Raw genomic sequence first — 13,961 nt, forward strand, 5'->3', positions numbered from 1 at the left:
GAGCTCGCCAAATTGGTGTCAGAAGTGGGATGATGGTGGCACTCCATGTTCTGACCCGAGTGACTTTTCCCCCGCCGGTCGTGACCGGCCGGTGCGCCAAAAGAAGGCACCTGGACATTTGCAGGACTTTGTGTGGGGTAATGGGGTCGTCGGGGACGACTGACCCCTTAGGTGGGGGCTATGTAGCGGGTCAGGGCTGTTCGGGGTTCTGTTTGTACAGTTGTTTTGTTTATGTTGCCATAGTGACGGGTGACGCCCTCTCACTGCGACGGTGTGTCCTTCCGGGGTCAGAGGGCGCCCTGTGTGTTGTTGTTGTTGCTGTGCGGTTGTCGCGCTGAGCAGTTAGCTAGCGGCAGTGTTCTTCTGCAGATGTCAATAAATGGCTGTGCTCCTTGGCTAGCTCACGGGAAGCAAGACCAAACGACACATCCGTCTCCTCCTTGTCTGAGCTCGCCACAATATTAAACATATCAGGTCCCCATAAGGAGAATCATGTGCTAACAGCTGTCTAAATGACTCTGGTAAAGTTTGTAGCATGCATGCTTGTTGTTTTTGTCTGCTTCCACTTGTCTTTGCACTAGGATGATGTCGGTGTAAACGTGCAGTCATATTCGTTGTGTTCCCACTAGTGCTGTCAGCGTTAATCTCGTTGAAATGACGTTAACGCCACAACACCGCAAATCTCCGTGCGTGGGGCTAGACGGCCATCACGTTAACGAGCTAACTGCGCTAACACACTAGTTCCCACCCATGTAATTGAGCATTGCGTGGCACATCCAACATACTGTTTTACTTTAGTCCATGACGCGCTTACCTTCAGAGTCATACGTCACATGAAAACCAAAATAATTCCAAACGCCAGATCTGAATGAGGGTGGGGGAGGTTCAATTTGCCATGTTGCAAGGTGAGCTTAACTTCTGTCTCGCTAGCTTGCCCTGCGCTCTTCCTTCTGACTATGCTGTCTGTGTTGAGCGCTCAGTGGATCTGCGCTCGACAGTGCAGCCTAGGCGGAGTAGTCGAACGCAGATTCACTGAGCGTTCAACACAGACAGCATCGTCAGAAGGAAAGTTGATAAAATAAATTACAAATTTTGTATCGTTCATACATATGTGTACCGAACCGAACGGTTCAATATCGATACGAATATCGTTGCACCCCTAGTAATTAATAGCATAACACATAAACTTCATTCAACACTGTAAAATTAATTAGCTCCAAGAAATTATGGATACAACTACAAATATAGTTATTTGGCTTATATCATGATATATATCGTTATCGCCTGAAATGAAAAAAGCATATCGTGATATGAAAAAATCTTATATCGCCCAGCTCTATTAACAATATAGCTCCAAGCTACCTCATTGAGCTACTTAGATTATACACCCCTGCTAGAGTACTAAGATCATCTTCCCAGTCACTCTTGGTACTGCCGAGATCCCGGCTGAAGACTAGAGGTGACCGAGCGTTTGCCTTGGCTGCACCCAATCTATGGAATAACCTCCCCATCGCTGTCCGCGAGTCTGATTCCATTCAATCCTTCAAATCGCGGTTAAAAGCCCACCTATTTAGCCTCGCCTTTTTCTACCAGTTAATGCTTGTTAGTTAGTTTAATGCTTATTTCTATCTCCGGTCTATTCTTAACTACTTTTAATCATTTTTAAAATTTTTGACTGTTTTATCCTTTACATATATTGTTCTTTTATGCTTTTATATGCATTTCTTTTGCTTCTATGTTTTTAATGCCATTTAACCTGCTAGCATGTTGGTACTTTGCCATAGCCTGTAACGAACTTGCACGTTCATGTGTTTGTTTTGTGCAGGTGACGTACCTTTTTATGTTAATTCAGCTGTGCCAGTGCCCTGCTCCGATTGGTGCGTGGATACACCGCCCCGACGTGACTGGTTCCAGCCGGAGGACCCGCCCATTAAAAGGAGTCTGGAGTGCTACGGCAGGAGAGGTCCTCGCGTTTCTCATGACCGAGTAGTGTAACTGTGGCAACCGCTGGCTACAGTGCGGCTTAAAAGTTGTGGAAGTGGAGTGGGTATGGGTGAGCTGCCGTTTCTTTTGATCACCCGTTTTTTCCTGTTTTGAATTAGTTAAGGAGGTCAGACTCTGTCTTTACTTTTGACTTTGTTTTGGTAAGGTCAGGGGAGCGGGATTTGTGTAGATTTGTTTTTGTTTATTATTTTGGCCTTGGCTCACCCTGAAGTGTTGACACTCCCGTTTTGTTGTTCCTTTTTTTCACTTTGTAAATAAATCACATTATAAGGAACGGATTTGTTTCCTGTGGCTGCTTGGGTCTTGGGGTGGGAAGCGAGTGCCTCACTCATGTTATTGCCTGGCCCTAGACGGGTCGTAACAAGCCTTCATCCTTCCCTGTTACTTCATCTTACCCTCTTGTATGTTAAGCACTTTGGTACACCACTGGTTTTAAATGTGCTATATAAATAAAGTTTGTTGTTGTTGTTGTTGTAAACAAAAGCAAATGTAGTATGTACTAATTTGTATATGTACACAATGTAAATCGTAGAGTTATGTGCACAAACAGTAATATTACTTTACATACTTATTATTTAATGCTAATTCTTAACATTTTTACACATGTACTAGCACTGTCTCTTTGCCTACTGTTGACATGATTCCAGTTTTCGTTCTTTTAGTGCCTTTTCATACTTTATTACATGAAATGGATGGTAATGCGACAAAAGACCTACAACAATAAGAACAAAAAATGTGTAATTTTACCAATTACATTTTATTTAACCTTCAATAAACAGCCAAAAAACAAAAAGTGCCCAGATTAAGCTTGTAGTGTAGAGAATACTCCACTATTTATGACACCATTAGCTCATTATTACAGGAAATACTCAAGTTAACATGTCTCCTCTCAAGTCTGCAGCCTCTCCTGTGAGACTGAGAAAGAAAGCAGCTTTACTTCTTGCTTTCTTTGACCAGTTGTTCCACTTCCTTCATGAAGCGCAGGCAGAGCTCATCCTGCCACGGCAGAGCAACACACTGAACCGCCACAGGTAGACCCTCGCCACCGGACACTGCCTGAACACAAAAACACACTCCTGTCACTTAACGCTCAGCAGCTGAACGCACCACCTAAATGTGTAATTTACTAAACAGTCTCAAAAGTCTCTGAGCCCCTACTTCTTAACTGAAGTCTTCTTACTGCACTCGCTTTGGAAAAATCTATTTTTTTTTCATGCCAAAAGTTTGTCCTGACACAACGTGTTAGTAAATCTGGCTCTATGTTCTCACTCAGTCTTATCTCACTGGTACATGTTGCCTACCTCTTTGAAGAGTTTGTCCCACATGTCCTGATAACAGCCCTTATAGTGCTTGAGTTCCTCCTCATCCTTTGTGGTCACTGTGGAAACAGTGACTACACCCGCAGGAAAGGTAAGGAGATTGTAGAGCATCGTGTAGCTAACAGCAGCTTAAAACGCAGAAAAGATAAATCAATTACTTATAAAGAAACATAAAAACTATTCTTAACCTTTACAAATGCAATTATTGTTTAATTTAAATATAATTTAGTTAATGCAGTAATGCCTTTGCATTGCTCTATATCCAGACCCAGGTTACTTTTTAAATCAAGTAATGTCTGGAGAGTCGTCCTCATCTTTGATGAAATGTCCCTTTTTTTCCTCTTTTCAAAGTTCAGTTGTATTATAACGTGTAACTGTTTTGTACACTAAGGAGCTTGGAAATAAAAGTGTCTGGACTTCTTTAGGTTTCTTGAAGACGTTTCACCTCTCATTCGAGAAGCTTCTTCAGTTCCAAGAGCAGCCGGTGGAGAGTCCCAGATTTTAAGCCCCATGGGAGTGTCCCCAAGAGGGTCATGGACCACCCATTGATCCTATACCTAATCACACCATCCAAGGTGTGAAAACGGGTGTAAGTCACAAGCAGCAATGACGTTTTTCTTTCCAAGCTCCTTAGACTACAGTGACCTGGATGACTGAGTTCACAGACATGTTTTGTACACTGTCATTCTTTTTTTTTTTATCATGTCTATCCGGTTCCCCGGTGATGAAACCCTCTGAATCCACTACAACATGAATTACACTTTAGCTAAACTTCATTTACAAATAGAAGTACTAAAACACAATAAAAATTAAACTGGAAAAATAAAGTGTTTTTTTATTAGTTACTGTTATCTTTTGCCTTTTATATTTTACATATCTTTGTAATTTTCTGAAACTATTAAAGTAACAATATCTGATCTAATTTGTGACTTTTGCTTCACACTTTAAACATCTTTAAAGTCCTGTAATTACATTTTTTTGAAAAACAAAGTGATAGATACAGAAACTAAGTTGTCTGTCATACTGAGTTAATCATACTTGAAAGTTTGCCACAGTATAAGAAGTTGTAGGCTGGTCCAATCACAGGACACAGCAGCACATCAATTTTGCAGCTCCTCCAATGTGCTATTGTCTCTTGAATGTAGTCCTAAAGAAAACACAGGAAATCCTAATTTCATCTTCAGACTTTCATACGTGACCATGCATCATCAGCTGACAGTACCTCAACAGCAGCATGTTGCTTCCACAGCTCTGGAACAGATCTAAAAATGAAGCAGAATGTTTGGATATAATTCCTAGCACATGGAAATGTAACAAAGAAACAATTCAAGCACAAAAATGAACAATTTCAAGGATACTTTCTCACCCAACTCCACAAAGAGCATCAAAGTTGGCAGAAACACGAGGAAACTGCCAAAAAAAATAAAAAACAAAATCTTAAATGTCAATTTAGATCTAAATGTCTACATCTCTGTCACAGAATTAGAGGACTCACCACGGGTTTGAGCAAGAATGAAATGCTTTTCTTCAACCAATTGGGAAAGCCGTAAAGAAAAACCTGAGGCTCCAGACAAGGGTCCACAGGTCCCCCTTCCCTAAAATGAAAGAGATCATTGGCAGAGGAGAAAACAGTCTGTTCAGAGACACTGAACTGAGAATTACTGTAATGGTTTCAAAAAGAACCACAACCCCATGTTGTTCATAAAGACAATGGCAGCATGCTGATGTTTAGTGGTTAGAACTAAAAAGAAACAAAATCTCTAAATGTTAGATGATTTAAGTTTAGAAAACAAATGGTACTAACTGACTTATTAAATGGAACAACTCACAGTTTTTGTAGCAGGGTGGTAGCTCCATCTGCAAATACACCCTTTATCAAAAGCTCAGGGATAGTTTGATCCATCTTCAGTGGACAGTAAGGGACGAGCTAAAGACACAAATATCAACACTAAGGACCTATGACTCATATCACATGCGGGGCTTGACAGTGATCATAGTGTGTGTGGCGACGTCTTACTGTGTGCCCTGCTTGCTCTAGCAGAGCTTTGACCTCTCTGACGCCTCGGGCCATGCTTGGAGATGGATGCGTGTAGCCATCGCTTTCCAAATAACCAATCCTTAGAGGTCTGGAGCTTCTGTATATCTAAGGGTCAATCTTTTTTACTTCCTCAGTCAATTAAACATAATCAGTTTGCAAAGGTTAAGATTACAGCCTGTAAAGTTAATTCTGTATCTCAGGACATCAATAACAGGTGAGGTAAGAGTAATATAAAGTGAAGCGTTAGGACAACTATGTATCGGCATAATTCGTAGCTTTTAAACAAAAGAATAATCATTAACAGATTATATGAACCTCACAGTACAGGACACACCTCCATGTTAAAAGGTAATGGTGGAACAGTGGGGTCCAAAGAAAACATGTGGTCACAAAGAAGCGCCTGCATGCACAGAGCCAGGCTGTCCACATCTCTTGCCATGGGTCCAGGAGATGACGGCACTAGTTTCATACGAAATATAAAGCAGTGACTCAAATATTTGAGACAGTTTGTGTCTGTGAAATATTGCTATACAGTGGTTATGTAACTACATTTACTTTATATGTAAAGTACATATGTTTCTTACCTGACTTTTGCCCTCGATAAATTGCACGAAGGCCCTGTAAACTAATCATTACACAAAAGTGTTAACAAAGACAAGAGTTTAACTCAGTGTAACTCAATGTATAATAAATTTCCAGGAAACTGACTGAATGAGACCCACCTGAGCCGACCTGCAGTTGGCTTGAAACCACAGATTCCACAGAAGGATGCAGGAATACGGATACTGCCACCTATATCAGTGCCTATACCAAGCAGGGAGCCCCCTCCCCCGATGAGAGCCCCCTCCCCACCAGATGAACCTCCAGAGGTCTTCTGGGGGTTATGAGGGTTCACAGTCTGCCCGTAGATAGGATTACTGCAGTCATAGCTGTCAACAGACAGTTAATGAGTCTCTGCATATTATTTTCATTCATATTTTCATTATTTGCACATTTGGAATGGACAAAGGCAACTTAACACATGCACTCAGTTTTAAATGTGCTGTAGATTTTTATGTGAGTAACTGATAAAAGATGTACTTTAAAAGAGCTTGAGGCAAGTTGGTTCTCACAAAGGGAATAGCTCCTTGTTTCTTCAGGACTTGAACAAGCACACTGTCCTTTTCAGCGGGCTGGTCCAGGTTAATGACCACACCACAAGAACAGTCATGATTCTAGTGTTGGAAAAAACAAAGACAATAATTGTACATCAAATACCTGAGCTATGATGCTCGAGAATACTGTACCATACTTATAAATACTGATGGGAAATACTTTAACTGTAACTGAAATTTGCATTGCATAACCTTTGTAATACCTTAAATGTAATATTTTCTTTGACGCTAACTGGAACTCCGTACAAGAGACCATCCTTGTTGGAGCCAACAGTTGTCAGCTGGTCCAAACTCTCCAGCAAAATTTCAGTGCAGCAGTTCAGCTTTTGGTTTACAGCCAGAGTCTGTTGAAAGGAAACAAGCACAGACAGATTCAGAGAAACGTTTTCCCCTGAAAGAAGTTTCCATGCTTCAAGGGGATGAACATTCCTGTCAAAAATAAAAAAGAGAGACAAGTCCTGAAAATTAAAATGATTACTTGATTACTAATGATTACTTCTAAAAATTAGCTTTTGGTGTATTTGAGCTATTATGAAAGATTTGTTTTGTTATATTAAGTAAACCTTTGTGTCATGTTGGATACTGAACCTTTTCCATATAAGAGTAAAGCACATCCTCAGGGGTAAGTGAGCCTTCCTTCAGTTGCTTTGTCAGCTCAGACAGGGAGAGTGTCAGGATGAAAGCAGAGTCAGTTGTCGGATGCTAGAAGACACAGACCCACACAGAATCATTACTTCAAAAAAACATTTAAAGCAAGAATTTAAGACTTAGTATCACCTCTAATTTTGCATCCTGGTCATGGAACAACCTTCAGAACACATTAAAGCTCTCCCTGACAGAGTTCATAACACTCAAAAAGACTTATGTAACCGAAGACTGTTATTGCCATTTATAAGCTGGATCTGTATTTTTGTATTATTTTGTCTCTAACTACTTATTAAGTGTTTTGATGTTATATTTGAATTGTAACTTGTAACAATGTAAGGGTTTGTCCTCTTGACCAATTTATCCTTGAAAAACTGATGTTAATCTCAAGGGATTTTTCTGGTTCAAAAATAAATAAAATAAATTAAATTAAACAAAAAAGCATTGAACCAGGATTTTTCCTTTGTCTGTGTTCCACCTCCGTATACTTAATTACTAGGGGTGCAACGATACTCGTATCGATATTGAACCGTTCGATACAGTGCTTTTGGTTCGGTATGCATATGTATGAACGATACAAAATTTGTAATTTATTTTATCAACTTTCCTTCTGACGATGCTGTCTGTGTTGAGCGCTCAGTGAATCTGCGTTCGACTACTCCGCCTAGGCTGCACTGTCAAGCGCAGATCCACTGAGCGCTCAACACAGACAGCATCTTCAGAAGGAAGAGCGCAGGGCAAGCTAGCAAGACAGAAGTTAAGCTCTCCTTGCAACATGGCAAATTGAACCTCCCCCACCCTCATTCAGATCTGGCGTTTGGAATTATTTTGGTTTTCATGTGACGTATGACCCTGAAGGTAAGCGCGTCATGGACTAAAGTAAAACAGTATGTTGGATGTGCCACGCAATGCTCAATTACATGGGTGGGAACTAGTGTGTTAACGCAGTTAGCTCGTTAAGGTGTTGGCCGTCTAGCCCCACACACGGAGATTTGCCGTGTTGTGGCGTTAATGTCATTTCAACGAGATTAACGCTGACAGCACTAGTGGGAACACAACGAATATGACTGCACGTTTACACCGACATCATCCTAGTGCAAAGACAAGTGGAAGCAGACAAAAACAACAAGCATGCATGCTACAAACTTTACCCGAGTGATTTAGACAGCCGTTAGCACATGATTCTCCTTATGGGGACCTGATATGTTTAATATTGTGGCGAGCTCAGACAAGGAGGAGACGGAGGTGTCGTTTGGTCTTGCTTCCCGTGAGCTAGCCAAGGAGCACAGCCATTTATTGACATCTGCAGAAGAACACTGCCGCTAGCTAACTGCTCAGCGCGACAACCGCACAGCAACAACAACAACACACAGGGCGCCCTCTGACCCCGGAAGGACACACCGTCGCAGCGAGAGGGTGTCACCCGTCACTATGGCAACATAAACAAAACATAACTGTACAAACAGAACCCCAACAGCCCTGACCCGCTACATAGCCCCCACCTAAGGGGTCAATCTTCCCCGACGACCCCATTACCCCACACAAAGTCCTGCAAATGTCCAGGTGCCTTCTTTTGGCGCACCGGCCGGTCACGACCGGCGGGGGAAAAGTCACTCGGGTCAGAACATGGAGTGCCACCATCATCCCACTTCTGACACCAATTTGGCGAGATCAGACAAGGAGGAGACGGAGGTGTCGTTTGGTCTTGCTTCCCGTGAGCTAGCCAGGGAGCACAGCCGTTTATTGACATCTGCAGAAGAACACTGCCGCTAGCTAACTGCTCAGCGCGGCAACCGCACAGCAACAACAACAACAACACACAGGGCGCCCTCTGACCCCGGAAGGACACACCGTCGCAGCGAGAGGGCGTCACCCGTCACTATGGCAACATAAACAAAACAACTGTACAAACAGAACCCCGAACAGCCCTGACCCGCTACATAGCCCCCACCTAAGGGGTCAGTCTTCCCCGACGACCCCATTACCCCACACAAAGTCCTGCAAATGTCCAGGTGCCTTCTTTTGGCGCACCGGCCGGTCATGACCGGCGGGGGAAAAGTCACTCGGGTCAGAACATGGGGTGCCACTGTAACCGGTTTCTGCTTCATCCCGCTGCAACAGTTCGGCCCAAACAGACTCCTCGACTCTGCGTTGTGTAGTGTTTTTAAAAAGACAAGGAGTCTCTGATCGATCGTTGCCACTTTATTTCCTGAATGGAAACAACGGTGTATTATCAGTGCACAGGCTCGCCACACACCACTCCGCACAGCACACTACGGCAGAACATCTCATTAGCATTCCGCTTTAGCATGCAGTTTCACACATTAATAAACAAATGAAAAGTACATAAAACTGGTGTTGGACATGTGTCCACTAAGCACTTATTACACTCGGTGCTCATCAGCTAATCAAACATGTTTTATGTGTCTGTACTACTTAGCTATATCGTGTGCGGAACAATACAACTCACCTCTCGTATGGCTACGGCAGACTGGCAGCGATTACTGCAGCCAGCCTCACCTAACCAGCCACACCGAGAGGGGGGGGGCGCTGTTTCCCCATTACACTGATATTTGTGGCAAGTGGAATAATACCACATAAACACTGTTACACCACCATCATCCCACTTCTGACACCAATGTGGCGAGCTCAGACAAGGAGGAGACGGAGGTGTCGTTTGGTCTTGCTTCCTGTGAGCTAGCCAGGGAGCACAGCCATTTATTGACATCTGCAGAAGAACACTGCTGCTAGCTAACTCCTCAGCGCGGCAACCGCACAGCAACAACAACACACAGGGCGCCCTCTGACCCCGGAAGGACACACCGTCGCAGCGAGAGGGCGTCACCCGTCACTATGGCAACATAAACAAAACATAACTGTACAAACAGAACCCCGAACAGCCCTGACCCGCTACAATATGCTGCTGAGAATATAGCCCAGAAGAAGCGTATAGTATAGCTTTTATTTTGGAAAGAGCCATTTCTCTGTAATAAACTCTCTTTTCCAAAGATGAGTGATTCCTCAATCAGATTATTTTTTTAATTACTTTTGTTTCAGCAACATTAAATTTAAAAACTGTACTTTTGAGTTAAAATATATATTTATAATTTTAATAAATGACAAATTAAAAAGGCATGAACATTTTGTTTGTATCGAAAAAATATCGAACCGTGACACCAAAGTATCGAACCGAACCGAACCGTGAATTTTGTGTATCGTTGCACCCCTAATATATATATATATATGTGTGTTTTTAATGCCATTTAACATGCTACTATATTGGTACTTTGCCATAGCCTTCATCCACCCTGTTACTTCATCTTATCCTCTTTATATTAAGCACTGGTTTTTAAATGTGCTATATAAATAAAGTTTGTTGTTATTGTTGTTGTTGTATTGATCTATTACAATGAGATTGGAAAAACTGATCGAAAAAATTGTAGACAACCATGTGTCAGCAGAAAAGCCCCAATAGACCTCAGCACTGATTCTCTAAATCTGTGTCAACTATTAAAAGGAGGAATCGTGTTTTTACCCAAATAGTCACTCATTTGGTACTTCTATGACTATGATTCAGACAGCTTCCTGACATGTTGGCCTATGTCTCCACGTCTTTGAACAACTAAAGGATTAATGTTCCAAAAAATATATTTCCTTATGGTTGCTTAGCCTGTATGTCGATTGGTTTCACAAGTTTCACGTGCTTCACAGTAGATATGGTATTGGCCAGGTGATGCCTGGTTTCCACGAGACATGGCACTTGGTATTCAGGTCAAAGACTTTTATTTTTGTTTCTTTAGACCAGAAAATGTCATGTCTCATGGTCTCAGAGTCGTTCGGGTGCCTTTTTGGCAAACCTCAGCTGGGCTGTCATGTGCTTATTAAGAAGGAGTGGTTTCCATCTGGCCATGCTATCTTACATTGGTTGAGTACTGCAGAAATGGTTGTTCTTCTAGAACAGGGGTGGGCGACTCCAGGCCTCGAGGGTCGGTGTCCTGCAGGTTTTAGATGAGTCCTTGATCCAACACAGCTGATTCAAATGGCTAAATGACCTCTTCAACATGTCCTGAAGTTCTCCAGAGGCCTGGTAATAAACTAATCATGTGATTCAGGTGTGTTGACCCAGGGTGATATCTAAAACCTGCAGGACACCGGCCCTCGAGGCCTGGAATTGCCTACCCCTGGTCTAGGTGGTTCCAGACTTCTTCTAGTTATGGATGATGGAGGCTACTGTACTCACTGAGACCTTCAGTTCTTCAAAAATGTTTCTGTACCACAATACAATCATATCTCAGAAGTCTACAGACAATTCCTTGGATTTCATCAGTTGGTTTGTGCTCTCACATGCAATGTCAACTATAGCACTTTATATAGACAAGGGTGTGATTTTCCAAATCATGTCCAATCAACTGAGTTTACCACAGGTATACTGCAATCAAGTGGTAAAAATATGTGACATTGAATCAGTGGAAACAAAAAGCACCTGAGCTCAATTTTGAGAGCCATGGCAAAGGCTGTGAATACTTATGTACATGTAATATTTTTGTGTTTATTTTTAATAAATTTGCAAATAATACCAAATGCTTTTGACTTTGTCATTATGGGGCCTTGTGTGTAGGAACAAGCAAAGTGCTGTGGCATCATTAATTTAATGCTCAGCTCTTTTCACCACAATGGAACAGTAACTGCCCCGTGTCACTCTCCTGCTCTACTCTGCTCTCACTTGTAAACAAGAATGAGGTTTATTTAAATATTGTGCCCAGTGCTGATACCTCAGGCATTCCGTCATTTCCCAAATGGCATCAGTTGCCTCAGAACTGAAGATGCCCTTTGTCATCCTAGTGGCTTTACACTTGGCTACAAACCACCCCAGTGCAAGGTTGAGGTCATGGCTTGATGAAGCTAACAGAAACACATCTGCATAAAGCAGAGATGAGATTCTGAGACCATCAAACCCACCACCTACAAATTCCAGATTTCTATTGTAAAAAATATATCATCTTCTTAAATGGTGCCTTTAACAAATACCCCTATTGTAATACTAAAAATTAAGCAACACTAAAACCCCCAAAATACAAATGTTTATACAATAAAAACTAATCTAAAACAATAAACAACTAATTACGACTGAATTTAAAATTTAAAAAATCCAAAGAAATGAAATAAATAATAAAATACTGATAACATTCAGTGTGTTTCAATGTAATAAGCTACATCTAAGCAAGTCTGCAACTTAACACCATGTTTTGCAATAGTAAATCCATCCATCCATTCGCTTCCGCTTATCCTTTTCAGGGTCGCGGGGGCACTGGAGCCTATCCCAGCTGTCATGGGGCGAGAGGCGGGGTACACCCTGGACAGGGCAATAGTAAATAAATCCAATAAAGCACCTTTGGAGAACTGTGGGAACGAGCGATTCACATCATGATTTTTATGTCAATATGGAGCAAAGTCTCTGAGGAATGTTTTCAGCACCTTATTGATATAATATCTGAAAATTAAGGCACTTCGGAAATAATACATAATTATTTATGAGGAGGAGCTTCTTCCCGCAGGCGATACGGTCTCTCAATCACACCACCACACAGTACTGACCCACACATATAGTTCTTGCACACACACTGGACATTCTGGACATTGTTTTCACTTCATCACTTAAATCACTTTAAGCATATTTGCACTGCACAAGACATAATGTGGATTGCACAACACTGGTCATTATATTCTTCATTTCCAGTTAATACTTGTACAGCTGCTGTTATTGTGTATATAATATTTATATTTCTTCATACATTCTTATATATTTCTATACTGTGTATTGTGTATTTTGTTGTACAGTTATTTTATTTTCAACTTTAATTTATATATTTTATCTTATTCTTTCCCAGTTAAATTTACCCTTCAGTCTAATTTGTGTTGTACAGTTATTTCATTTTTAACTTTAATTTTTATATTTTATTCCTTCCTAGTTAAATTTACCCTTTTTAATTTTCATATTTATTTCCTATCTTGTTCATAACCTTTTCTTCTTTTCTTTAGGTCACGAGCAGTTGTCCAAGCATTTCACTGCATATCGTGTATGACTGTGTACGTGACAAATAAAATTTGAATTTGAATTTACCAAATTGTTTGTCCACAGTTCACCAGGTTTGAACTAATAACTCCAAAGATTAACTTAAACAATTCAAAGTCCAGGGCTCTGAACTCTCACCGACTCTTTGTAGCGGAGCACCGCCTGCTCTGCCCGCTGCAAGCTCTCCTCTCTCCTGTTTCTGGCTCTCTTGATCTTTTCCTCCGTCTCTCGGTGGCTGCTGATCTTTTTCACCAGCATAACCACGGATCCGACAACGCAGGTAGCACCAGTGAGCAGAGCCACTGCCCACTTGTCCATTTTCACTCCCTTAATAAACTGTTCAATATTCTGCGAGGCTTGCATTTTTGTCCTGTTGCTGCAAACTCGACTAAATGACAAGTGGACTTTACACACGGTTGTTTAAATGGGACAGGCTGACCTTTGAGCAAAATAAATAGGCGCGTTAAGCAAGTAACAGCTCCTACTTTAATAAAACAATGACGCTCACTCACTGCGCGTGCGTACTTCCAAATAGCGCGGCACTGTGAATGACAGCGTAAACAAAAACAACAAATATGTGTTGAAGTGCGTGTGCATCCAAATTAATTACAGAAAGTCCATTTAGGACTTCTCCTTAGAAAGATCACCTAAACGTTTTCACGTAAGTTCTGTATTTTATAGTGATTATTATCATTTTTATATTAGGATAAAGGAGAGCCGACCGCTTA

The 13,961-nt window shown here is 41.5% G+C and overlaps 2 protein-coding genes across 3 annotated transcripts in view; both read right to left on the reverse strand.

The window, feature by feature from the left end:
- Positions 1–2,132: 2,132 nt before the first annotated feature.
- The window catches only part of LOC120747114 (vitamin D3 hydroxylase-associated protein-like), a 37,237-nt gene continuing 25,408 nt past the window's right edge, over positions 2,133–13,961 (reverse strand). For both annotated transcript variants that reach the window (XM_040052766.1, XM_040052763.1), the window contains one exon: positions 2,133–2,829. The gene's annotated coding sequence lies outside the window, so the exon portion shown is untranslated. The remainder of the gene's footprint in view (positions 2,830–13,961) is intronic.
- On the reverse strand, positions 2,743–13,956 carry LOC120747115 (vitamin D3 hydroxylase-associated protein-like). Its single transcript, XM_040052767.1, has 15 exons — positions 13,372–13,956; positions 7,104–7,217; positions 6,719–6,859; positions 6,442–6,575; positions 6,084–6,290; positions 5,946–5,986; positions 5,696–5,820; positions 5,341–5,466; positions 5,153–5,250; positions 4,819–4,918; positions 4,690–4,733; positions 4,546–4,585; positions 4,362–4,470; positions 3,306–3,451; positions 2,743–3,060 (listed from the first exon to the last, which is right to left on the reverse strand). The coding sequence occupies exons 1-15, from the start codon at positions 13,594–13,596 to the stop codon at positions 2,938–2,940; spliced, it is 1,773 nt and encodes a 590-aa protein (XP_039908701.1). The 5' UTR covers positions 13,597–13,956; the 3' UTR covers positions 2,743–2,937.

This window comes from Simochromis diagramma, unplaced genomic scaffold (assembly GCF_900408965.1).
Source record: "Simochromis diagramma unplaced genomic scaffold, fSimDia1.1 OVJJ01000419.1, whole genome shotgun sequence".
In the NCBI taxonomy this organism is placed as follows: domain Eukaryota; kingdom Metazoa; phylum Chordata; class Actinopteri; order Cichliformes; family Cichlidae; genus Simochromis; species Simochromis diagramma.